The sequence below is a fragment of the Rousettus aegyptiacus genome, unplaced genomic scaffold (assembly GCF_014176215.1).
Source record: "Rousettus aegyptiacus isolate mRouAeg1 unplaced genomic scaffold, mRouAeg1.p scaffold_m13_p_15, whole genome shotgun sequence".
Classification (NCBI taxonomy): Eukaryota; Metazoa; Chordata; class Mammalia; order Chiroptera; family Pteropodidae; genus Rousettus; species Rousettus aegyptiacus.
Window position 1 is genome coordinate 55,427,842 of NW_023416290.1, and position 27,719 is coordinate 55,455,560.

Sequence of the window (27,719 nt, forward strand, 5' to 3'; positions counted from 1 at the left end):
TATGATCATGAAATCAAAGACTTAAATCTTTATTTTGACAGTAGAACTTTCCTTTTGCTGTTGTCTCATTCTAACCAGTTATTTTAGCCTTCATTATTTACTCAAAATTATAAAACATATAGTTCTCGATTTTAAATCAAAGACATATCTTACTAAAAACTGATTAAAATAGTAATGAAATATATTAGTAGATCTTTATAGGGATATTTGATATTATCCATTATTTTATTTTTAATAAGATCCTATAATCATTGTAAACTGTGTGACCAGTCTCTTTCTTTTCCCACATCAAACGTAGAATCTATAGAAGAGTGATTTTCAATCTGGATTTTCTGAAACTGCCATTGCTTTGATTTATTTTGGGTCAAGATAGTTAATCCATCTTGAAATTTTTATGAACCATAAAATCTGAGATTTTCATGTTTACTTTTTTTGTTTAAATGCTCTTAATTTCTTTTTCTGCTCTTTCCTCATTCTTAGAGTATTTTTTTTAAGTCCTTATTTCTTTTATCCATATAATTGGTTCTTTTGTAGAAGGCACAAGATTTGAAATACTCTTCTTGTTTTCTCTAACACCGTTCTTTTATATGTAAGTTTTCTTCCTATTTCTTCAGATCAGGGGTCTCCAACCCCAGGGCCATGAACCTGTACTGGTCTGTGTGGCCTGTTAGGAACTGGGCCGCACAGCAGGTGAGCAGAGGGCAGAGTGCAAAGCTTCATCTGCATTTGCAGCCGCTCCCCAGCGCTAGCATCACTGCCTCAGCTCCACCTCAGATCCAGATCCTCAGGCATTAGATTCTCTAGGCGCACCTGTCCCTGCTGCATAAGATGTCTTTTTTTTCACTTCCTCCTCTACTGATCATCCTGTAAATATTTGCTTTCCCCAAGATTTTCTCCCAAACTCCCCTCCCTCCTGTTTTCCTTGGGTCACCTCAGTTACTCTAATACCTGAATATACCATATACGAGTAGGAGCCAGGTATTGCAGTACAGTGGGAAGACCATCTTTTAAAACAGAATTGGAGCTTTAGTTCCCTTTATTGCCATTGTTTGCCCTTCCCTTTTCCATACTGTATATGTGCTTGGGAATAAAGAACAAGTGAAATTGAGAATGAAAGGAGAAGAGGCATAGAATTGCATGTGGAAAGAATCATGTAATAAAATACTCCTAATGGATTAAAATCCTTTTAGAAGAAACACTTTCCTGAAGATAAGAATATTTTGTTCCTGTTTTTTGACCCCCTGATTAGTCACCAAACCCCTTGGAAGCTGTTGTGCCACCTGCCACATTCTCGCCTTTTTAAGGTCTGGGTCATCAGGGAATGCATTTTGGTTTTTCCATCCGCTGCCCTCCGAAGTGATGCTCACGCGGTCCCACCTGACTGCACTTGTCCGTCACTGTCCCCAGCTTATCCTTGTAGTTCAGCCTGCTCATTCTTCGGGGGAGCCTTGAGCTCAAGTCCCACGTCCTCTCTAAACCTCTCCACACGAGTTTGAACTGCTTTCTCTCTGAACTGCTGTGGCTCCCGGGGCCATGTGCTCTGTTTGACACTGGACATCCCTTGTCTTCAAATGTTGTCCAGATATTATTTTAAAATTCAATTTTTAAACATTTGTCTTTTCAAAAAATTCTTTTTAATCCCCCGTAGGGGGTTCTTAGCACAGTGCCCTGTGCACATGTGTCAAGTACAGGAATGACACCCATATTACAGGCGGTGTGTAGAACACACGTGTATGGAGAGTATGTAAGTGTGTATTCAGTATCTGGCAGTTCGGAAGGGGTAAGCGTGAGTGGAACCGATACTACGAAATCTTTTTTTAATTGTATGAGGCAAATATGTTCTGACACTGACAGTACGAATAACTGGACTTTTAATTTTAACCTCGAAGGGAATATGCGGTGCAGACTCCTGGAGCGTCTTGGTCACCGCAGAGCTAGAACTCTTGAAGCGATGAATTCTTGAAAGTCTTCTCGTAGAAAAGCAGTCTGTCTCTTTCCACCTTGATGATTGGGCCTTCACTAGGCCTGAAAGTAAACCACGAATTATGTAAAGTGATTCCGACGTCATCCATGTGGCAGAGAAGCCATCTTGTTCCGGCGTTTATTTAGTGGGCGCTGGACTTCATCATCATTTTGATTCTTATAGCACATACTGAGCAGATACTAAATCCGTTGTATCTGTCAGTGAACAGTGCATCTACATTCATTTAGTGAAGGAACGTTTTTTAAATGTCTGCTTTATGCCAGGCATGCCCATTATGCCACTTAGAATTCAGCAGAGTTCTCCCAGAACCTGTATGCCCATGTGCCCGATCCAAACTGCTCTCAGTTCAGCTGTGAGGTTTTCTGGGCCTCTATTCAAGCCCTTCTGTGAATGGGGTCAGGACACGTTGGAAATTAATTCTAAACCTCACCATTGAAGAAGGGGACTACTCGAGGTTGATCTGTCTCACCCCTAGGTGAGGTGAGGACTAGGGGACTTCCATGAGTCCATGTGAGAATGATGTCAGGGGAGCCAAGTTGGAGAAATTGTCTTGGGGTGTCTGTAAAGAAAAAAAAATGGTTAATTTAGGAGCGTGCAAAACTTAGTGACAATATGCTAATGCTTTGAAGTGGCTTCTGCACCCAGGTGGTTTTTATGTAATGCAGTACTGCTAACCCAGGGAGGGAGGGGAAGGATTTTCCTGGTCGCTGACTGGGGCTTGGAGCCTTCCTGAACAGATGCCCCAGGAGCCTGGCATTTTTTTTTTTTTGGTCCTAATTTTTCTCTTGCTAATTCTGCCCGTTTCATTTTCCCATAGTTGAGTTATCCCAGTCGAGACTTCGCATCTCTGCTAAGTGTATCATAAGCATAGTTCTGAATTGCACATGCCACACGAGTAGAGCAGTGTTATATGCTGGAATCAGATTTAAAGGAAGAGTTCACATTGCTCAGACTTGCCAGTCGCTTGAGGCTTTTGATGATATGCTTAGCCCTGTTTCTTTTTGGAGAAGGGAAGGTTGGGACGAGATCGAAAAGTGAGGGAGTTTGTGGAAGGGATCAGAAGCTAGGTGAGGAGGAATTAAAGGAATACCTTAATGAAAAAAGGGTGACGTGGGTTTATTTTCTTATTTAAACTTTGTGAAAATCTACTTTTATTAAATTAGCAAAACAGATACTGTAACAGTATCTTGTTCAAGCTCTTTGGCCTTGCCAGCAGAATTCGATATCGATATTATCAAGTTCTTGATAGCTTTATATTTGATGTCAACAAGTTGGATAAGTTACAGTACATTAGTGCCCTGTGCTAATTAATTACAAGTAAAGTGAACTCGGCACTTCCTGAACAGTAGGTAAAAGGATCTAGGAGCAGGAAGACGGACCTGAAAACAGTCCTTGACAACATGAAGGAATATGTTCAGGTCCCTGCAGCCGACCTCGAAAAGCCTTATGAATTGGCTTCGACGAGGGAGTCGGCCACACTTCTCTGCCTAAGTAGGTCTGATGATGTCATTTTATTTGTTCCTGTGATGCTTATAAGTACAGTGTTCTCTTATTTAAAATAGTTATTTCTTCTGCGATTACTATTGCCACAGTCGTTTTAACGTCTTACTATCTTCATATGTTCTTATTTTATAGAAACGTGAGTACATTGAGCTTTTTTAAACCTGGTTTCATGCGTCTTCTCTGTAGTCGGTGGCTTTTCACACGTAGCAAGTGTTCAAGAAGGCGTTTTTTGCGTTGTATCATTTCGGGCCTTCTGGGGAAACTCGCTGCGATCTCTTTTTCCCTTAGGACAGTGTCTCCCTCATTCGTTAGACTCATTCCTGCTGCTGTCACGTTCGTTGGTCACGAGGTGTGGAATGCTCGGATGTTTAAAGTGATTTAGAAGTTGTCCGGTGCTTGAATTTAGTGTGGCAGTTACCCTTCGAAGTCATCAGATCTGGATTCTCAGCTCCTCTCCTCACCAGCCTGTGATGGGACCCGCGGGCCTCCCCGAACCTCTGTCTCCTCATTTACCAAACAGACGATCACAGCCGCCCCAGCAAGTTGCCATGGGACTAAGTGAATAATGCTGCAAAGTACTTAGGACAGTGCTGCGCGCCTCGTGTTCGGGACATGGCAGTCGCCCCCACTGGCGCCGAGACTATGGAAAGCTGTGAACCATCTCTAAAATTTGTTGTGTTTTAGACGATGCGTTTACAGCAAAGGTTTTGCATTGTTGGGAATATGATCTCAAGGGCCCTCGAGCACCTGCCTCCCCGTTACAGTACTGCTCTCATTGCATTGCTAATAAGAGCCACCTTTTATTAAGTGTTTACTGTATGTCACACCCTTAATAAGAGTTTGCCATACAATTTTACTTAATTTTCCCAATAAATACGAAAAGGCATGGTTGTATCTATCTAACCGGTGTGGACACAGTTGAAGTAAGAGAAAGTGACCTGCCTGCCTGCGATGCGCTTTCTGCCCGGCGGTCTCCCCAGGAGACCTCAGCGTTCAGAAAGTAGGAGCTGAGATTGTGTGGATCCCGGGTCCAGAAAGTGTCGATGCGGACGAAACTGATTAGCTTATTAGGAATCCTCTCAGTTATTGAAAACAGCACAACTTTGCATTCTGCAGGGCAACGCGAAGCTCCGAGACTTGCGTTTTAGTCCCTGGCGGGTCTCTTTGCCATGACAGCAGTCCGCATTCATCATGCGGCCCTGTGTTAGTGTGAGCACGGTGTCCCTCCTAGTCCTCTTACCAGGTTCGCAGCTGCTTTCACCTTTCATTGCTGCAGGACCCAGCTCAGTGCCCCGCACAGTTAATCGCTCAATTCGTAGATGATTTTTATTTATTTGAGTGTACTAACATTTATGTGAAGTATGTTTATATGAGGTATAGAAGAAACAAATATGACTTTTGCTTATTTGACTGTTACCCTTGTTTTGCTTTCTAATAATCAGACCTGTTTCACTTTTGGACTCTGAGAAGTCCAGGTATTTTGGTGTTAGTATCTGATAAAAAATCTCCTAATGGACTCTTTGGAATTTTTTTCTTCTGTTAAAGTAGAAAACATCCTAAATAATGGGTAGCATTTTATATTATCAGCGTATAGTGCCTAAGTGTATGCTGATGAATTGTCCACTGTTTTTTATTAAAGTTTATAAACACCTCATGGGTAAAGATCTTATGTCTTTTATACTTCCCTGTGTCTGTGGCATCTAGCATGATGCCACGTAGTGGGTGTAAATGAAATATTTGCACATTGATCGATTTGACCACTAATACCTGTGGTGCTGTGCAACAAGCATGCGGTGTAGCGTGGCACGTCGGAGTCGCCCCAAGTTCCATGGTCCGTTCTGCAGGTCCCACTAGTTCGCAAGAGATGGTTAAATACTGTATGCGTTGTTTATGTGTGTTTATATGTTCACGCACGTTTATGATCACCAAAGATGCTGTGTGAATCCTGTCTTGTTTTTATCATTCCTTTAACGGCTCCACTCTACTGCACATGTGGACTCAGCCTTACGTGCTTTGGCTTGTGCTGGGCACGTGGTTGGCATTTGGTGTATGATGGCATGTGGGAGTGATGCGTACTTCCCGAGCAAACTGAGACCCGGAGCAGTTGTCTCTTGCGTGATGTTACTTGATAAGAGAGTAGCAGATGTCCGCCTAGATGTGACTTCTCTTAACTTCCTGCTCAAGTGTTCTCTCATCCCATGTTTTCGTTTCTAAATACGTGCAAGTGCACGCTTAACAGAGACCCATATCCCTGGTTCCATAAACCATGAGAATAATTTTGTAATGGCTCAGGACCAACATACCTATTAAGTTATTACCCTGCAGGACAAGAAAACCGATCCCTCCCCCTTAACCTAGTTCTTTCCAGATAGCTGATGTGCCTCACCTAAGCTCATGGAGCCACTTACCTGAAGCAACGGGGATGAGCCCAGGTCTTTCTGGACCCAAATCCATTGTTCTTTTCAAAACAGCGACAACTGAAAACATACAGAGCAGCCTTGCAGCATTTTTTGAAATTCCTGAACTTTCCCCTGAGCTCATTTCCTCCTCTTTTGTGGTTGCTGGTATGATTATTGTGTTTTCACCGGCTGCACTAGGAACAGATGTCATTTTCAGACCATTGTGGCTGGAGCTGGGAGGATTGGGTCAGGCAGAGGGTGTTGGGGGAAGCAGGGTGGGGGGTGGAGAGTAGCATGAGATGGGGCGGGAAAGGAGCTAAAGGGGTGTACCTGCCACTCCTGTGCTTTACAGGTGAATTCAGTAGGTTTTTATGTGTGCGTGTGCACACAAAACAGTTTGCTTTGGGACTTCATTGACTAGTGTCTTTGGGTAGTGGGGAAGAAATTTAACGTTTTTATTTTTTAATCAGTAATTGAATTTGCATGATTTTTTCTGTTTGTCAGTTTGAATTTTTCCCCTTTATTTTAAATAACCCATTAAAATTTAGAAACTTGAATTTCTGGATGAGTTTACAGTGTGAATAATCTCTGTACTTTGTGATTTTTTTTCTCTTTCGAACAGGAGTATGTTGCTGCTGCTCCGCTCTGCGTCCTCGCTACAAACGCCTGGTGGACAACATATTCCCTGAAGATCCCAAAGTAATTTGATCTACATCTCCTGATCCTTCTCTTTGCTGACCCATCCTTCCCCCCTGCTGACCTCCCTAAGGTTTCCCTGATTTCATTTCTCTACTTCACCCCTAAATCTCACCTGTACATGACTTTTTATACTTCTCTTTCTTTTACTTTTAAATGACCCATGCTTGCTTGCGTAATTTTCAGACCCTTTTCAAATATTAGGCATAAATTTGGAATGACGTTCTTTCGTCTATATAGTTCCTAAATTTAAGTAACGCTCATCAAACATTTACGAACCAGTGCCAGAGTATTCGTATGAAACACCAGGAACATCGCTGTGAACGCGGACGTGGTTTTCTGCTGTCTCCGAGCTCAGAGGCAATTACAGTATTGTGTGAAAGAGTGCCGTGAGGGGGAGGGAGGTGCAGGGCACTCCTGGGGTCGGAGCGATGCCTAATTTGGGTTTGGCAGAAGGAAGGCCTGAAGGAAGTGGAATCTAAGCTACGATTCAAAGAATGATAGGGTTGGGCGCACAGCTTCTGGAAGAGGATTGAGATGAGATGTAAAATCAGGATACTGTAGGCAGAGCTTATCCTCTTTTAACTTAAATTCTAAATTTTTTGTAAAAGTTATTTTATTGTTGAAGATTACTGGTTTCAAAGCAGCTGAATTTAAATGGTTTTGATACGTGGATATGGACAAAAACTGTTATATGGGTTTGAGTTCCAGAATTTGCTTTATTTTAAAATGTAACTAACTATGGAAACCTTTTGGTTATCTTAACATTAATTTATATATCTCACGACATACATGAGATATATCTCATTCTTAATCAAATCCGATTTAAACATTCAGCTATTTAGAGGAGGCCAGTCACTTAATTACTGTTGGCTGCCAGATTCCTCTATAATTTGTGGCACGTAAAAAACCCTAAGGTGCCGTTCCTGCCTTTAAGGAGCTTTTTATCCATTGACTGGTAAAAAGCAAAAGTGTGCAAATATCAGATCAGTGCTTGAGTCAGTAAGGAAAATGGTAAGTAAAACAGGTGGTAAGGAGGTATCACCATGCGCTGGCAATTTCAGGGAAGCGTTCCTCAGAGGAAATGAGATTTGCTGAGCCTAGAAGGATGCACAGCATCTGGAGAAGCAGAAATTAGCCTCTCTGTTGCAGATGAGGGGCCACGCAAGAGAAAAGGCCAGGGAGAGCAGGAGACGCATGTGAGATCAAGAACCCTCGAATCGGTAAAGCATAATGGGTGGTAAACATGTCGACCACAGTTTCCAATTTAAATTTCCGGAGTTTTATTGACTAGACTGAATATTCAGATCATTATCCTTAGTCTGGAGCATATGGTGACTGAAGATACAGCGGAGGCCAGACTATGGAGCAGTGCGAACGGCAGACAGGGCGTCTGCTTTATCCACTTGAACTTGTAGGCAGTGAGGGAGCTTTGAAAACTTGATCGTGGGACTGTGACAGGTAAATTAGAGAATGGTCACAGAAAGAGTCTTTATTTTTACCAAGTATTTAGAATAGATGTATTTAAACAGCAATCTGTAAAATAAGATTTTAGAAAAGGTTTATATGAACCTTGCGTACATATGGTGGCCACAGCCAGTTGACCACATTTCTCATTTTTAACTTATTCAACAAAAAAGAAAATCTTGTGGTACATCCAAAATTAATCAGACAGAAGGTGCAGTAGTGCAGAGGTCTGCGTGCCGTAGTCCCTGCCTTCAAAGAGCTACCTGGCGAGGCGACAAGTTAACAAACCATTTCTCAAGGTTACTAGTAATGCGATCCTGGGAATGTCCCTCCGTTTCTTATTGTGAGATGGAAATTACAAATGGTACCTATTTCATAATCTCACGAGGACCGAGTGAGTTACTACGATTCTTTGCTGAAGTTGCATCTCTAGTGTGCATTACAGTGCCTGACATGTGGGTAGCCCTTGATGAGCATTTGCTTAATGAGTGAAAAAACAGTATGACAAAATACAACAGGAGACGTAAGTGCAGTGAGCTAAAAGGACACGTTAGAAGAACATCCCACCCGAACGCAGGAGGGCTGTCGCGAGGGCGCAGCGAGGGCTGCTTGGAAGACCTGAGACCTGCTGGACGAGTAGGGGTTATCCAGGTGAACGAGGGGAGGTGAGCCGAGTGGGAGGAGTCATGCACAGGAGTTGCACTATGATTCCGCCGACGCCTGCCGGTTTACAGTGGTGAGAGCAGAGTGGTGGTCGCCTGGAGAGGGGGCCAATGGCAGAAATGTTCTGTTTCTTGTTTGTTACTGGTGGTTTCACAGATATATACAACGGACACATTTCAAATTACATATACTTGGATGCAGTTTATTGTATAGAAATTATTCCTCAGTAAAATTAATAAGGGCTAAAAAAAACTGAAATGCAGTCACGTTTAGGTGATGATGCAGAGAAAGTAAGACCGAGGAAGAGCAGCTAACCGATGGACTCAGATGGGCTTTGGAGGGCGGCAGGAGCCCAGCAGACCAGTGTCTGCCGGACAGAGACGGGGCTCTTTGCTTTGGGTGGTGGTTCGTAAGTTCTAGTGACATTCCGATCCAGATAATTCTTTACTCTTGAGGCTGTCCTGTACATTGTGGGATGTTTATTAGCACCCTAGGTCTCTACCACTAGGTACCAGTACACCCCCACCCTCAGCTGTGACAACTCAGAATGTCTCCAGAAATTGCCCTGAGGCTGAAGTCACCCCTGGTTGAGAACCATTGGCCTATAAGGCACTGAGAAAGCAGGGCGGTTTTTGCCGGTGAATTCTAACATGATGGCTTCTGTCTTGTCTTGAGAGGAAGAGCTCATTTGACGTCAGAGGGGAAGGAGGTGGCAGCGTAGGTAGTTCAAGGAGCGTGGAGTGGTAGGTGCAGAAGGCGAGGGCTTGACCCCACCAGAGAAACGGCAGCATAGCCAGAGAGCATTGAGCGGCCAGTTGAATTTGAAAAAATTTTATAAACCTTTTAGTTCTAGTTCACCATCTCCACAGTTTTTCTGTCTCCAGCAATGCTAAGTAGGACTAAATGATGGACCAAATATTTTAGAGTCATGATTGACTCACGATCATGAGTGTGGGGAGACTCTTTAGACCTGTTTATATTGCATGCCACCTTCGAGAAGGCAGAGACAGATGACGTTTGATAACCCGTATCAGGGACCTGTTATCCTAGCTGCTTTTTTAATGTATTGGCTAAGCATAGGTTCAGACAGTTCTTAATACTTTCTCATTCAGTAATTACAACATTGTAATGATAACAGCAAATTCTGAATCACTAAAAAAAGCTAAATGTTCACTGTTGTGTATCTAAAGGAGTATAATAGACTTGACAATATAACATTTAAATTTTTTAAATTGAAACAAATTTCATTTGAAATCTTTTCACTAAAATATACCCCACTCCCTATATACTGTAGTTAATTGAGCTATTTCTCTATATAGGTTGGACTAATTTGTTGCTTATGAAGGTATAAGGTTTAAATGCTTTGCCTAAATGGAACATTTCAACTTCTTGAAAATTTCATGTATCCAAAATGGTGACTATTAGCACTAAGGGGGTTCTATCCAGAAAGGTCCAGCATACATAGAGATTAATGACCAATCTAAAAAGGGGATGTGTGAAGCAAACAACACTTAGAAATAAAAAAAAGAAAATAAAGCATGCAAATATAGATAGCCTGTTTACCTTGTTGTTGTTATGTTTTAGGATGGGCTTGTTAAAGCCGATATGGAGAAATTGACATTTTATGCAGTATCTGCTCCAGAGAAACTGGATCGAATTGGTTCTTACCTGGCAGAAAGGTTGAGCAGGGATGTTGTCAGACACCGTTCTGGGTAAGGAAACTAATTGCTGCTAATATTGTATCATTGGGACATTCTTCATGGGCTAAATCATCCTCTGAATTATTTTGCCATCTAGTTAGGCAAAAGAGATATAGAAATGTAGAGAATAAAGCATTGTAAGATTATGCAGAAAATGTGTAATGCCATATAGATGCTGCAGCTTCCACTGCTTCCTGGTGGTCAGATTTTAAGAATAGACTCATGCTAGTTAATGGAGTTGCCTTTAGCTCTTAAGTATCCCTTAATTTTCGAATCTCCTCTAATGGAAATGGTGGAAATTGACTCCCTAAATTGAATCTCTTGAAAACAAAGAGAAAGATCCTGTTAAACTGATTTTTAATACAACTTTTTAGAGGAGTAATAAAAGAGAACTATGTTAAGCTTGGATATTGAGGTTCAGAAGACATTAGCATGCTGATGGACTGGTGCCAGCTGTAAAAATGCCTGTAAATAAAGGTCTGCCATTTTAATCCATGCTCTGTACCTTGGATAATTTGGATTGCAAATGCTTTTCTGTATTGCCATTTTATGATCCCAGTTTCTTGGAGTAATCCATTCTCCAAGTAATATATTGGCTTTCTTTACTTGCATTTTGTTACTACTTAGAACATTTTTTAGTGAGTTTGATACAAATAGTTTTGTAGTTCATTGTTGAAGCAAAGTTAGCCAAAGTCTTATTTTTAATTTTTAGTCTGAGCTTTAAAATTTGATATGTAGTAAAGTAACGTTTATGAGACACTTCCTTATTAATGTTCTCTTGTTGCCAGTAATGTTTTATATATTCATATTTACAAATAACAAATGGTGTATGTTGGAAATTTAGGCACATTGCTTGTATTAACTATTTTGGATCAGATACAAAGAATGTGGTTAAAAGTCTGGGAAACAGAAAATGTCCATGTTTACAAAGGAAAATAGACATAAAGGTAATGCTAAAGCTCCGACAGAGTTTTTGATAGGAAGAAGAAAAAGGAATATTATAATTTTTGCATACTTCAATTTTAGGATTATTTTATAATCTAAGATCATTGTTGGGAAAATTAAGATTTCACTTAGAAACTACTAAATTTGCCTTTCTATGTTTTGCGTATTTAAGTAAACGTAATTCTTCCAGTAAAAAACATTTAGAATTAAGAGAGCAAGCAATGCCTTGATGTCATTTTCCTCTTACACTTAGGTATGTTTTAATCGCTATGGAAGCACTGGACCAGCTTCTCATGGCTTGCCATTCTCAGAGCATCAAGCCATTTGTAGAAAGCTTTCTTCACATGGTCGCAAAGCTGCTGGAATCAGGGGAACCGAAGCTTCAAGTTCTTGGAACAAATTCTGTGAGTAAAACTATTCTCTTAACTAATTTCAAGTTTAATTAGCATATCCAGAATTAATCTCTTCTGAGAATGTCTTTACCTGGTAAAGGCAGATGCGCTGGTCAGGACATTTGGACAACCAACCCGTAAAGATGGAGGTGGTTAGAGAACACTTTGTCTCTAGCTTTTTCTGCTGCTCCTTTTGCAGTCTGGGCTATTAACCAATCATAAGGAGCAACAGAAAGCCAACCGGCCGTAAAAGTAAGAGTTTATTTCCCCAGGCCCTCTCATGACTTCTGAATTATTTCTGCAGGCCACGCTCATCTTTTTTATCCTGAACCATAGCTCGTTAAACATAAGTGCCGGGGTTGGGGAAGGCAGATCTGAAAAGGAAAATAAAATACAGTGATAACCTTCCTTCTCTTGTCTTTGGTTTTATTGTCCACAACTTCATCTCTTGAGGAAGTTTTCAGGCTTTCAGCCAATCTGTATGTTCCCATCCAGATTTCTATCAACAACTAGCAGAATCATACATCACCTGCTGTTGTTATGGATGGTTATTTTGATGGTATAGGGAGAGGAAGCATAGATGGTGACCGATGGCATGAATTCCAGGGTCCGACTGCCCTAGTTTGAATTATGCCTGCTCGCTTTGTGGCTGTGTATCTTGGGCAAATTAGTTAACCTCTGCTTGCCTCAGCTTTTCATCTGTGAGATGAGAATAACAATAGTACCAGTCCTATGGGATTGTTGCATAATGCGAGTTAATGTATATGAAGCTCGTATCACGTAAGTGGTTATAATAGTACATAGCATTGTTATTATTGGTAATAGAATGTGGAAAAAAGCAAGAGCATATATGTAAAATCCTCATTAATATGATTTTGTCCATTTACTTAAGAGGGAAATTTTGCATATTTCCAAATGCAATTATTGGTATGGCAGCCTCAGTTTCAGGCAGCGTAGCTACATAGGCTTCTCCTGTTTCCTTTACAATTAGTGAAGAAACTTTAGGGGACAGTTTTAGTGTACACCCCAGAAGTTTCTCTGCTTGCAGCCAGAAATGCCATTAGGAGGGAGTTCTTTAATGAGTCACTTGGGCAAAAGACCAAATTCCTCAATTACTTACTTTTATTTGTGTGAATCGTATTAGATGAAGTGCTCTCTATAATTTTTTAGGCTTTTCTTTAAGTAATGTATTCTTTATGTTCCCAATTGGGCACCTCATTCTAGGCACTTGCAAAAACTGCGAGGGTGTATGATACCAGGAGAACTTAGGAGACAGAACGTTTCACCACTATCCACACGTTCCTGAAAGCAAGAAGTAATCAGACTGCCTTTTCCCTAACCAAGTACATTCTCCAACAGGAGCCAAGGGTCAGCTTTTGAAGAGAGGGCGCCGGAGGGGAAGGCAGCTAGGCGTCCATGGCGCTCTGCCCCGCCCTGCTTGGGAAGTTGCTGGGGACCTGTTGGCTTCCTGCAAGGACCCGTGAATCCATGTGCCCACCACGTATCATATCTTCCTGATTTCGGAATCCACAGTTATCTGCCTTTTTTTGGGGGGAGGCAGTGGCAGGCATTCCTCTCAGTCATGCTTTACTGGGATTTGTTCCCTCGTGGTCACCATAGTTACTGTTCCCATTACAGTTGTCCGTGTCAGTGGTGGCTGAGTGGTGGTGACAGCCTGTGAAGTCTGTGCTGAACTTTTTTCAGGTTTTTGGACTAAATTATCCCAGGGCTGGGTACAGTTGTCCGGCCATGTTTCCATTTTTTGGATTACCGATGTATTCTTTAGTGTCGAAAGAAGGTCTTGGTTAAGTGAGCAGAGTTTGTCCACGATTTGCTTTTTCTTTTCTAGATTTAGGTGGCCAGTTTTTGAAGACTAGAAAACATTTCACCTTGATCCTTAAAGCCACTTGTGTGACTCTTGCTCACTGAAAGCTGTGTACTGAAAAGGCTCTGTTCTTTAGGACGACGTTGCCGTTTTAGAAGGGCGCATTGGACGAGAACCCAGCAATCCTGCGTCCCTCTGCGGTGTGTTTGCCCCTCATCCTCCCGGGGCCTTAAGTCGTTCTTCCAGCGCCGCGGTCGCGCGATCCCCACTGGATTCATCAGCCGCCTCCACCATGCCGGTGAGAGAGTGGACCCTGACTCGTTGCTGTTCCAGGCCTACTTCAAGCACCTTTTGTTGTACTTGGCATTTTAGGTCCTCAAGATCAAGTCCAGGGGACTCTTTCTCCATTTTCCTTGTTCTCTTTTCTGTTGTATGTTAGGAGTCACCTCTTGCAGTTGCTGATTCTGGAGATCCATGAAAACTTTAAGTAAATTGCTTTGCTTTTCCGCACTAGCTACCCTGAGGCGTTCCCTCCTGAATTTAGAAGGTTCATTTGTTGATCTACTTCAGTTTCTTCATCTTCCGATAATTTCCCTGTTCCAGTCTGTTGACTTCCCAGTTGTTGGACATTACCTGCCCTTCCCGATGAGTTGTCAGCTCCATCAGGTACCCCTCATGAGTACGAAATTGTCTTCCTTTCTGGCCGCGTGTCCTCGGCTGAAAGCAGCCATGCGAGCACTTCTAGAGCTGTTTGGTAGCTCTCCAGGTTTGCTCCAGTCCCCATCAGTGAACTGCCAGATGACTTGTCTTCAGGAGCTTCTGGGTGCTGTTGAGAATAGTGCATTCGATGATGTAATTGCAAATGTTCTTCGCTGGGAGCTCTGATGGCCTTGGCAGCACTTCCACTTCCTGGGTGGCTTCGGCACCCACTCACTGAGGCAGAACTTGAAACAGTGATGCGTCATGCATTAAGATCTTAGGACTTCTTATCTGGATGAATGGTGGCGACATCTTCAGGATCCAGGAGTTTCTATGCCACACTGATATTTGGTGATAAGGATGCGTGCGTGTTGCGGTTTTTGTGTGGCTGACTGCTGCCAGTCAGGTCCGGCCTGTGACTGTGGATGAGAGCGTTCCAGGATCCACATCTACAGCACCGAGCAGAGTCCGTTCATAGCCTCTGCACGGCGCTGTGCCTCATTCTCCAGTCCCGCCTGTGATAAGAAGACCTCAGTGACCGTGGGTTTCCTTTTGTTGGATTATTTTAGCAGAGTCTGTGGGTTTCCAGTTTGTCGAGTGGTCCAGGGTGCAGGGAATTAGAAGAGCTTTTCTGTAAAGTCGGGGCGGAGGTCGTGCTGTGCACACCGCTGCCCGTTGTCTGTGCTGTCCCCTGGGCTCAAGGCCAACAGGCGCCGCTCCTGGAAACGGTCACTCAGCTGTGCTCTTACTCGTGATTCTTCAGGGACGAAAAGAGAATAAAGTTTCTCCTAAAAATTTTTTCCAGAACTTTTAATATTTTAATGGCAAAATTTTTATTTGATTATTTCTTTCTAATTTTAAAATCTATGTTTATTGTAGCAAATTTGGAAAATGTTAGAAAATATAAAAGTAAGTTTAAGACATCTGTAATTCCAATATTAGAAGTAATCTCTTAATATTTTTATATTTTTTTAATATATAAGGAAATAGGGAACATACTGTATATAGACTTTTCATGTATATGTATTTGCGTTCACCATGTCATTCAAGATTTATTTTTATGAAAAGTATAAATAGTTTAGTATTTTCTGGTTAGCGTGGAATCTAGAAAATTGTAATCAAACCCCTGGACTATACTGCCAGCCTCACCATTAACTAACTGTCACTTTGGGCAAGTGATTTAACCTCTGAATTCAGTGTTACTGTCTGTACAATGAGATAAATGACACATTCTTTACATGGTTATGGGAACGATTAAATAAGAACCCATGAAAACGCCTAGCACAGTGTGTGCTGCAGAATGGGGAATGAGTGTCAGTGTAAACCAGGAGTGGTATTCGTGACACTTTTCTAGATAATGTGAATCATAAAGTTTTTAAAACAGATTACTTAGCTTTGGCTGAACTAAAGTCTTTTTGGCATCATAATCTCATTTTTTTTTTTTTCAGATTTATTCTATGCTATTTCAGTTTTGTTTCCAGGAGAGTATCTGTAAATTTGGTTGAATAATTTTTTGGGGTGTAGCCTTTAAAGCTATCAGTCTATATCCTGGCAACAGGTCTCTCTCTCTCTCTCTCTCTCTCTCTCTCTCTCTCTCTCTCTCTCTCTCTCTCTCTCTCTCTCTCTCCCTGCGCCCCCCTTCTTTCCTTCCCTTCCTTCTTTCTCTCTATCAGTATTTTTCTTCTCTGCTGAGTTTGTTATGTTTCTTTCAGTTTATGTCCCTTTTCTTATCCCGTCTTATTTGTGGAAATGGTGTTCATTCGTGTGTTATGTAACAGCTGTCAAGGAAGAAATAAAACCCCTGTAGGTCTGGGCTTGAGGTCATCGCTGAAGCCAGCAGTGGGAAAGGTGGACGGCCTTTAGAGTAAGACCTTTCTTTCTAGACAGTTGGCTCACTCACTCAAAACGAACTGGATTACAAGTTGTATTTGATATTTATATTGCTATATTCTCGATTTTCTAAAGTTTCTTATTTAAAAATTTCTTTCGTATATATGTTGTGTTTGCGATATTCTATACATTTCATTTGCTTCTTTGGATATTTCTCCTTAAGGTACCAAGTCATGAGTGTAAGTAAATGTGTTTGGTCCTCACTTTCAAAAAGGGGATAACACGTTTACGTTGTGTGTCTTTTCAGTTTGTCAAATTCGCCAACATCGAAGAAGACACGCCGTCCTATCACCGGCGTTACGACTTCTTTGTGTCTCGCTTCAGCGCCATGTGCCACTCCTGTCACAGCGATCCAGAAACGCGGACAGAGTACGTGCCCTTTCACTTTGTGATTTGCAGCTGCAGAGCGGCTAACTGGCGAACGGCCTGTTTGTGTGTCACGTAATGGTTACCAAGGAAAATGCAAAGTATGTGCTTCGTTCCTGAAGGGCAACTTTCCACCGCCGTTAGAAGACGCGAATGGAATGGCAAAGTCGAGGTGGTTTCCCAGCTCGCTCAGAAGTAAATCCAGCCCTCACTGTGGCCCAGACCGCTCCCCGTGCCCCCGCCAGCCCCCAGCCCTGTGGCGGACCCTGTCACCCTGGCAGCTCCTCCTCCTTTCACTCCGATCCGGCCACGCAGTCTCCTTGCTGTTTCCTGAGCAGACCAGGCCTCCTCCTCCCCAGGGCCTTTGTGCCTGGACTCGCTCCCCCGATAGCCACCTGGCTTCTTGCCTCACTTCGTTCCGCTTTCCGCCAGTGTCACCTTATCACAGAAGTCCTCGCTGGCCGCCTTTTATTTATTAAATATCGTCCTCCCATCCCATCCCCAGTTACTCTGGTCTGCTTCTCCTGGCTTTGTCTGTGCCTGCTCTTCCGTGGATGTGAGCTCCAGGAGGGCAGGGGCTTGTTTATGAGCACCGCTGTGTCGCTGGCACTAGGAATAGTGCCGGGCACGTAGTAGGCTCTCAATAAGTGCTTTTCGAAGGAATGCATGGATGTATGTTACTGAATCATTGTCAGTCTCAGGCTGTCATGACAACTAATTTGGGCATTTTAAAACATTTCTGCTAGATACATCATGCTAATAATCCGGAATCAGACACTTATCTGCAAACAATTTATAGGTTGATATCTACATGGAAATGAAAACATTAAAGTTAAAAATTAAAGTCAAAATGACCCTGGTAAATACAGAAAGTAATTTGAGCTTTACCATAATACACTAAAAAGAAATTAACTTGAATTCAGAGTTATTTTGGGCAGCTCAGGAAGATTTAGCTTATTTTATAATTTTTCCTTTTCTTTTAAAATAGATAAGGGAATATGCAGAAATATCACTGACTAGCTTTTAGTAGGCAAGCTACAGTGTTGGTTTACACAAACTAAAACGTGTAGAAGTATTTTAACTTGGAGAAAGAAGCTGAGAGAGGATTTAATAGTTGTTTTCAGATAGAAGATTTGTTTCTGTCTGAGATGCTGATAGTATAATTTTCTTCAAGGCCATTTAGATTCCTGATGTTGCTCCTTTATCATGAGGGTAAAGCCTCATAAGGTAAAGGTAACTATCTTATAACTAATTTCCTGTTTCTCCCGTTGCCACGAAATCTCTTTTTTCCTCCCTAAAAGACATTTAAAAATATTTTATAAAACTGTTCCCAGTTCTCAAGAGCTGACATTAACTTGTTAATGGGGCAAACACGTATAAAGATAGGCTAAAGAAAATAAATTTTTTTCAAGATTATAACAGTTACTTTCTTTTAAAATATAGAAAAAATCCAGAATGTACTATATTTTTCAGTTTAGTTTTATAAGAATCAATAAACTACACATAGACATTTTTCAAGTTTTGGTTTAGGAGTTTCACATGTAAACCCAGTTTAGGTGAAAAATGTTTATGGTATCCGTTATATTTATGAAAGGATGCATTTTAGAAATTCAAAAATTTATTACATAACTTATTTTTAGGTATTTAGCGCCCCCTAGTGAAAGGTCTTGCCTTTGAACGTACTTTCATGTAAATGTTTACAAAAAGAAACTTAAAATTTTCTGTACACAATTTAAAAGTCTTTGTACTACTTTTCCGTAATTCCAGGTTTTTATAATGTCATGTAATATTCAAAATTCCAAAATAACATTTCATTTGAATCACTTTGGAACAAATGAGTTAACTAAAGTGCTGAAAGATCCTTAGAAGGCTTGATATTTTTTTCTGCCTTGCCTTAAGTAAAAGCCCTTTCGATTTTCTTCAGGCATATTTATATTCTGTTTTGGGTTCTAACTTAGATGCTTATTATTAATCCCTTTATTTTTAGCAAAACTCTCTTAAGCAGAACTCAGGGCATGGGCAGTAGAGAATGGGGTTAATAATTAATAACTGTTAAAGTTATTAAAAAATATTTGCCTTGCAGAAACAGTTCCCACTTGTAAAGTCCTCTATCATAACATTAAGCTCTAACTCTAATTTCCTGAGCAGTTATCATCATTATCATCATTATTATCTTCATCATGATGATTAAAACAACAGCAGCATCTGAGAAACCAATACTGAGTCCTCACTTGGTGCCACATTGTTTAACACATTGTTGGCTACACACTTTATGTGAAGTGACTCAAAATCCTTACAACATTCCCGTGCATTAGGTCAGACAGTTGTTCTAGTTTACTGATAAGGAAACCGTAAAATTCCTTTGGGGTCATGGCTAGAATATGTTGGCTAGATCTGAATTGGATGCCGCCTGTGTAGCTGCAGTAGCTCTCAGTAGTCCCCATGTCCCTGAATGAGGGAACCTGCTATGCTCCATGTAGGCTACTGCATCCCGAGGCATGAGCCACCGTTCTTGTCATCTTTGTTCATACGTCCTCTGCCACCTTGCGCTTGGCCTCCACGTCACCCCAGATGTGGCGGCAGAGGCGCAAAGCGGACAGCTCTGCAGCGGCGTTAGGCTTGCCCCCTGCGGTAGTGGCGCGGTGTCTCTCAGCGCTTTATGTCGTAGAAAGCAGCATGAAGAGACACAGCTTCGAAATAGGCACTTCGTCTCTGTGTCTCGCTTTCTCACCTGTTGAGCATCATTTTACCGACACGTCCCATTCTTCATCTGCCATTCCCGACCGTCTGTGCGTCATTCCCCATGGGTCTGTGAAGCATCATCATCCTCTTCCCCTTGTCTTCCCCATTCTCTACACCCGTTTATAGATTGGGGGAGACAGTGTTGGGTAAGCTGAATAAACCTCGATCGACGAATATTTCCAATAACAAAAAGGGAAGTAAATAACAAGTTTGTCAGAGGGAACGTGTTTCAGGGGGAATGGACCGTCAGGGTAACTGCCTATGCGATTGGTCTTCCCCAGCTTCTGTATGTCGTTTTCCAGTCACCTATAGATGACTTATTTTTTTAAGAAGAAAGGAAGAGCTTGAGGAAATTGAGGTTATGGATTGGGACGGGAGGATGGGGCAGCATTCTCTCACCATGTGGATAAGTTTTAAGTCACAGATACACATGATGTATATATGTCAGTATACACATGAATGTATATGACTGCGGTTACCTGTACTCCATTTGGATTGCTCTCATTTGTCATACCTGTAAAGGAACTAGCTTAGTCCTCCGTCTAGGTGGACTAAGTAAGGCAGGTAAAAGGCTCTCAGGAAGAAACAATGAAAGACGTCTGCGGAAGCACTAAATGGTGTTCAGAAAGAGTGAAATTCTGTTTCGTTCAGCTTCTGAGACTTCTAGACAAGAAATGGAGAGAATCTAGTTCATTCAGGTTGATGTTATCATCCTCCTAGGAAAACCTGTGCTTTTGACTAAATTCTCTTTTATTGAAAAATAATACATGGACAAGATATTACTATATTTTACAGTCCTTTAAAACTTTAAATATTGATTTTAAAAAGATGATATGGAAAGTAATCCTCTTTTGGAATTGCCTTATCTCTTTGTCCATCTTAGATTCTTGAGATTTTAATTTCTTAGACTTACCGTGTTATTTTTACCTTATTAACTTGAGATAATATTTGACATTCATTGTCTTAGCTAAGCAAGTAGACTAGATTAAATTACATTTTTTCATGATTCAATTTCTTTCTTTTTTTATAGAATTCGAATTGCTGGAATCAGGGGTATTCAAGGCGTGGTTCGCAAAACAGTTAACGATGAACTTCGGGCCACCATTTGGGAACCCCAGCATATGGATAAAATCGTTCCATCCCTGCTCTTTAACATGCAAAAGATAGAAGAGGTTGACAGGTATCGAACGAAGGTGTTAGGGACGAGGCTGTGTTATGTTTGTGTGTGTGTGATTGCCGGCTTCTAGGATGAGAAAGTTTGTGTTTTGTACGTAGTCATCTCGTAAACTTGATTGAGTTTAAAGATGTGCCCTTCCTGAAAAATTATCTTTAGCGAGCACATTAGGCCTTAGTAGAGCACAGATTTTTACTCATACACTTTAGGTTTTGCTTCAGAATACTTTTGTACTTTCCTTGCTGCTTGAGCCTCCAGTTGCTGTTTGAATTAATATTACTCAAAGTTGCAAGTGTAAGAGACAGAAATTACAGCCGAACTTCTGTTATTCTTTTGAGACCCAGTGTGCTTTTTCATAGGGTGTTAGAACTAACTGAAATAATAAAAATAATAATTATTCACTTTATAATTTTTCAACAAAAAGGGTTAGACTGTGTGTATTTCTTATTTTTCTGAGATATTTTGGGATACATAGAAAGTGTCATTTGAACGTTTCTGAGAAGGAACATCTGTTTAACTGTTAGAGCAAGTGCTCGAACTCTTGCATTCATTTGTCCCCGCCTTTCAGCCGCATAGGCCCTCCTTCCTCTCCGTCCGCAGCTGACAAGGAGGAGAATCCTGCCGTGCTGGCCGAAAACTGTTTCAGAGAGCTGTTGGGGCGAGCGACTTTCGGGAACATGAATAACGCCGTTAGACCAGTTTTCGCGTAAGTTAACGTGCTTAGCGGATGATACTTTTCTTCTGGTATGAGTGAGTTAGTAATGGGACAGTGTGGCGTCGTGGGAAAAGCACCGGACTGAGCCAGGCAGCACGTGTTGGAGCCTTTTCCCCTTCGCCGAGCTAAGCTCCGTACACACGCTCATTCCTTTTCTTCCCCGTGCTGCATTCGAGGAGGTTCCGTTAGCTTTAGTACTGATGCTCTGTTTATGCCCGAGTTGTCGTTCAAACTGGTAGTGTTTCTAGTTTCATATATGAGAGCTGCATTTAGTTATTGTTCAAATCTACGTGTCATCTTTGGTGGACTTTTATTCAGTTGTCAGATTTTAACACCTTTTATTCCTATCTTTAACCATAAAAATAAACTTATTTTAAATTTTGAATCCTTTAACTCCGATAATGTCTGCAGCGCTCGAGGATCAGATTCTGCCGCCTGTCATTCCCAGCGGCTCTTCGCCTTGCGTGTGGTGTGAAGCTTGAGCTCACATTGATTGTAACTTCATTTGTGGGAGTTCTTTGAGGTCTGGATTTATGGGTGTCCTCTAAGGGAGGCTCTGTGCTGCTTCTGCTGAAAGGCCTGGGTGCTGCAGTGTTATTCAGGCATCGCTTAGAGCTGCGTTCTTGTCTTCAGGTTTTTTGAGCCTCACAGGTTCTGTGAATTTTGTCAAACCAAGCTGAGAGCCTGGGTGCTGGGTATATGGTTGAATTCTCTGGACAGACCCCTGTTTTTTGCGGTTCCCCTCAAAGGCAAGGCCAACACAGGCCAGCTTCTTGACAGTCCTACAACAAAACATTCCCCCAGATCTGCTGAGGGTGTCATCTTTCAGGGGTCCCGAATCGATGCAAGGATTTCTAATCTCACAGCCTCCCTTTCCTGGGTGGGCTCTCAGCTTTGTTTCTAGTCTCCTGTGTGCACAGCCCTGTAAACCACTACCTCTTGGCCACCAGAGGTATGGTGGTATCTGCTGGCTTCCACGTGTGCTTCTCCAGAAGCCTGCCTTCTTTGGAGTGGACCGGGGGACTATTTTTTCTCAACAGCTCACCTAGGGATCTAAAAGTCAGATGTATTCTAGCCTTTTATTGTTGCTTTATGAAAGGATCTGGCTATTGGAAATATGTATCATATTTCTGGAAATAAAAACATTGACTTTCTTTTAGATAATATTCTTTTGATTGCTAAGCTTTGCATATTGTTGAGAGTTCTAGAGAAAGAAGGTATAATAAAAATAGGAATTATTAAAATAATTTTCTTATTGCTAATTACAGGCATTTAGATCATCACAAACTCTGGGATCCTAATGAATTTGCAGTTCAGTGCTTTAAAATTATAATGTATTCTATTCAGGTAAGTAATTTTGTGTCTATATTGATAAGTGTGTCATCAGAGACATGGAACACTGTAGGATATGAAACGTATTCTTAATTTAGTTGTGTCATTTGTTTTTATTTATCAGTTATTTTCTTATTTGCCAGGATGGAAAGATATCTAATAAAAAAAAAAACTAAATGATTTTATGGTGGTGCCAATATTGTGTATTTATTCAGTACAGTACATTTATCTGGTATTTATATTTCACTGATAAATTGGTATTGGAGTTGATATTTCTTATCAACCAGCTGGTGATAATAACTCCCACTTACTGAGTATTTACTGTGTGATCAGGCGTGTTTAACCCCTTCAGTCCTGATGGAGTCGTGCAATGAGACACTTCTATCTGCCACCAAGGAGCATGCGGTTTATCTCAAACCTGGACAGACACAGTTAGCTCCTAATTCAAGTAGGGTTTTAGGTCTTCTTTTTTAAAATACCATTTACATTTTTAATGCCCTAAAAAGCCATTGTTACTTTAAAGAGGACCAGGTAGTACGAAGGAGCACAGGTTTTAGTCTAGGTCAGACGAGGATTCGTATCCTGGATGTGCTGTTTACTGGCTGTATGAACCTGGGCAAATGGTTCCGCCTCTCTGAGCTCCAGGGTCCTCGTTTCTGAAAAGAAAACTTTAATGCATGTGACAAATGGTTCATTTTTCTATTGAAATATATATATATTTCGATTTATTAAGTGCTGGCTGTGCTGGCTATGCTGATAACCTTATATACTCTATCTCATTTAATCCCCCTTATTTTATGAAATAGATGTTGTTATTATACTCATTTTACACCTTAGAAAATTGAACTGACCTTTAGAGAGGTCAAGTACCTCACAGTGTCAGGTTGTGTGAGTGTCTGTCTGACATTCTTCTATTTTAACAGCTTTAAATGAGTAAATGAAACAAAAAGTACAGACGAAAATGCAGACTTAACGTTTACGTTGAGCTGTCATAAAAGTAAATGTGTGATGACAGAAATGCCTGCAGATGGAATTGGTTATGTTGATCAAAGTGGAGGGGAACTTTTTGCTTTTGGGCAGAGTGGCCCTTACATGTTGGGCACCGCTCATTCATGTGACCCACCCGTTCCAGGGAGAGAGGCTCCCAGCCCGAAAACGGGGCGGGGCCTGTCCAAAGGCGAGCACAGACCCGGGGCTCAGGGCCACAGGCACTTTTTTTTTTTACTGGTTTATAAAAATAAAACTTTGCTACTCTGTAAAAAAGTAAAAATAAAAAAGTGTTCACTGGAGTAAAACATTTTTCTAGTTATGCTTTTTAAGATTTAGGTCTCCATATCATTCACAAATACAATCAAATTTACTTACATATGATAAAATCGCCTTTATAAATGGTATATCTCATATCTTCTATGTTTAAATTCATCACGTACACACTGATAAGATTTTCAGTGAGCGTGGCTCTTGATTAGATTAGAAAGTTTTGGCTTTACGTTGTTAGGTATTCATAATAAGAAATGGTACCTAGTTTGGGTAAGAGAGAAGTACTATAAATATCATAATCTTTATTTTTTAACAACATTTGTCCTTTTATCAAATTATAAGGGTATAAATTTTCTTTGTGAAATTACAGAAAAAGTATGAGGAAAATAATTTCTTAAATTCCCTCTCATAGATGACAAGTGTTAATATTTAGGTATATATAATTCTCATCTTTTATACTTTTAAAAAACAGGCTTGAATTTTATTAAACATAGTATTTTGTAACTTCTTTTTTTTTTTACTCAGGGTATCATAAATATGTTCTAGTATCCGTAAGTATTCCTTAAAAGAGCGATTTTTAATGGCCATGTATTGTTCCGTAACCTAAGTGCCAGCCTCCTATGATCGGACATTTAAGTGTCACATGGTTTCTCGTGGTCATGAATCTGCTGAGATGCGTATAATTGTTCCTGCGTCTTTGTACTCTTTCGGTTTTTTAGGCTCAGTATTCTCACCATGTGATCCAGGAGATTCTAGGACACCTCGATGCTCGTAAGAAAGATTCTCCACGAGTCAGAGCAGGAATTATTCAGGTTCTGTTAGAGGCTGTCGCCATTGCTGCCAAAGGTTCCATAGGTGAGTGCCAGGGGAAGGAATTAACGCTTTCATCTATTTCGGGATTTTTTTTTCCATGGATATAGTGGTGCATGGAAAACTCTTTGAAAGTATTGCTAGCATTTTTAAGTGTTCTATAAATTCTCTTGAATTTTGGGTTCACATGGTTATTCTGAGACTTCAGAATACCGTAATGCAAGGCAGAATTTGACCATACATTGGAAAAGGGAGGAAAAATGCAGATGGAAGCAGGTTATATAATTGGAAAGTTCTTTAATTTGAAATGTGAAATAAAACTTGATAAATTGAATCATCACATTTACTAATTTAATATCTATTATGTGTGAGGTACTGTGTGCAAGGCTCTGTCCATTCCAGGAAGTATTTGAATGTGCCTGCTTGTCCTAGAGAAAGTTGTAGTCAAGAATAGGAGGCAGAAATAAAAAACACTGATTAAAATGTAGTGTAGTAGATGCTGTAACAGAAACAGAGTTTGTAGAACTAAAAGCAGAGAGCAAGTTTAGTTTACTTGAATCTGTTACATTGGCTTGTTTCTGTCTAATAATTGAGGCAGATTTTTCCTCTTCAGCCTCAGAAGATACAAAACAAACTTCCTATGCTACGATGAGCTATATTATGATAATCCTGTGGCTTCTGACCCAATAGTCAAGTTAAACATTGTCCTAGTACACATTATTTTCAGTAGACAAGATTAGGTAGGTGGAAAGGTTTGGGTAATCTTTACATGCATATATATCTACACATTTTGTGTGGTTTGGACCAGAAATTCAAACAGCAAGTTGCTCAGAGATGCCAGTAAATATTTACTTAATTAAGTATTAGGAGACTTTCTTATTCGGGTCTTTCTCGTTTCCTTTTTTTACGAACTGGTTAGTTCATGCATAAATTATTATCTCCAAGTACTTAGAACACATGCAGAGGTCCCCGTGGAGGGACCTGAGGGGCGGGTGTGAGGGCGCAGTCCTGGGAAGTGTGTCGCTCACCCCGTGGCCGTTCGCAGGGCCCACCGTGCTGGAAGTCTTCAACACTCTGCTGAAGCACCTGCGTCTCAGCGTCGAGTCTGAAGCGAACGATTTGCAGGGGGGACCTGCAGGCAGTGCCACCGTAACCACTGCCTCCAAAGACAATGACGAGAAGATTGTGCAGAACGCTATCATCCAGACAATCGGTGGGTGCACTTCACTTTTCAAAGCTGTTACGCACACCAGTAGGTAAAAGCTTTCACAGAAGGTGCTCGACTCTTAGAGAACACCTTTCCAAAATGAGTGATAGCTTAGAGTTTTGAAAAACTTTATATTCGGAAAATAAACATAAGAATAGGACAAAGAACACTGTGTGCCCTTCATCCAGATTGAGCTATTAATATGTCATGCCATTTACTCAATCATAAACTTTCTGTCTGCCTTCCTCCTCCTCTTTTTCTGTGTGTGTATGCACGTACGTACATATATGTGTCTGTATATTACACACTTAGAGATAGATTCACGTGTACATACACAAATACGTGCATCTACATTTTTTTCCTAAACCGCTGGCTGGTAAGTGCATGTACATCACGACCCTTTAACCAAAGACTATTTTTCCAAAGGATAAAGACATTTTCATATATACCCAGAGTACAGTTATCAACATCGGCAAATTTAACACTGATATAGGACAGTCATCATATTTCATTTTTGTCTTTTGACCTAGTAATGTCTTTTATAGTATGTTTTCCCTTAGGTCCAGGACCCAGTCTAGGGTCATATATTGCTTTCAGTGGTAGTATTTCTTTAGTCCCCTTAGTCTGGAGCATTCTGTTATGATATGGGCATTTTTTAATAGTGTAGCCTACCCTACACCCTCACCTTTAAAAAAACTTCCTCATTGGATTCGTCTGGTGTTTGTTTCCTCATGAATAGATTCAGATTTTGCATTCCTGGCGGAGTACTACGTAAGCACTCATAATAGTATAGTTTCAGATTTTCCCCTTGTAAATAAGAAGCAGTTTCTGAGAAGATTCTTTTAGGCCATGCAGTTATTCCGCTCTTCGCCCAACCTTCCCCCTAGATTTAGCAACCATTCAATTCTTCCCTGAGCCAGCCTTTACCACGACAGCTGTGAAATGATGGTTTTCACACTCGGCACTCGCTCCTCAGCGGTCAGTTGGCACCCCGCGTCCTGCTGTAGGCAAGGGCGCCTTCTCTCCCCTCCGGATGTGTGTGGGGTGCACGCTTTCACCTATTACTGGTACGAACTCATGGATTTATACTTCCATACTTCATAATTCATTGTCTACTTACCGTGTTGTTGTTTTGATATTCAGATTGTCCCAGATTTGGCCCGTGGGAGCCCCTTCAAGCCGTCTTCTGTGTCTTCGTAACATCCCCCCTTTCTGAGCACAGGTGCACTCACGCGAGCTGTTCCAGGCTCACTCCACACTTCCTGCCCCAGCCCTGGCGTCGGTCACTTCTCTGAGGAGCTGTGCTCCTTTGACGGGGTTATTGACATTTGCATTCAGCAGTTCAAATACAAACAATGAGTACAGAGAGTGAGTTGCTTTCAGGACCGTCCTCCCAGTCGATCATGTTTTGTCCTTGTGGTGATGAGGTGATGACTGACTTGCTCGGAACAGAAAATCAGTGTCCAGTTTTGTACAGTCGATTAGGAACACTGATAACCGGGTTCTTGAAAAGTTAAAAGTACTTTCGAAGGAGGGAGCAGAGAGTAATTACAATCAGCTTTGGAAATGAATAGCCCTCACCTCAGGCTCTAATATTAGCCGTGCAGTTTTGTGGATACGGTTTAACCTCTTATCCTCACTTCTGCAAGAGGAAGCTGAGACTAATGATAGTACCTGTCTCAAGGTTGTCATAAGGTCCAAATACAAAGTAGTTTTTTACCCCAGAAAGATATGCTCCTTAAGTATTAGTTAGAATAATACACTTTATGTGGATCGAGTAATATTAAGGTCATGAGATTTTTTGTTGCTAATATGATGGGTAATGATTTTAAACCCCATGTCCAATCAAAATGACAGATAGAACAATTCAGATTTGTAGAGATTATTAACTCCAATAATAGAAGCCTAAGAGTTAAATTGAAAAGTTAATTTATTCTTAAAGAAATATTA

General features: G+C 41.1%; 1 protein-coding gene across 2 annotated transcripts in view; it reads left to right on the forward strand.

Annotated features, from left to right (window-relative positions):
• EFR3A (EFR3 homolog A) overlaps positions 1–27,719 on the forward strand; it is a 70,358-nt gene that overhangs the window by 14,405 nt on the left and 28,234 nt on the right. The window contains exons 2-10 of one of the 2 annotated variants that reach the window (XM_016133072.2): positions 6,509–6,655; positions 10,297–10,424; positions 11,611–11,761; positions 16,411–16,532; positions 20,302–20,451; positions 21,014–21,151; positions 22,429–22,507; positions 24,472–24,607; positions 25,608–25,775. In XM_016133072.2, the coding sequence (XP_015988558.2) occupies positions 10,318–10,424; positions 11,611–11,761; positions 16,411–16,532; positions 20,302–20,451; positions 21,014–21,151; positions 22,429–22,507; positions 24,472–24,607; positions 25,608–25,775 (1,051 nt within the window). In that variant the 5' untranslated portion in view covers positions 6,509–6,655; positions 10,297–10,317. The remainder of the gene's footprint in view (positions 1–6,508; positions 6,656–10,296; positions 10,425–11,610; positions 11,762–16,410; positions 16,533–20,301; positions 20,452–21,013; positions 21,152–22,428; positions 22,508–24,471; positions 24,608–25,607; positions 25,776–27,719) is intronic. The other variant, XM_016133071.2, reaches the window with a different exon arrangement.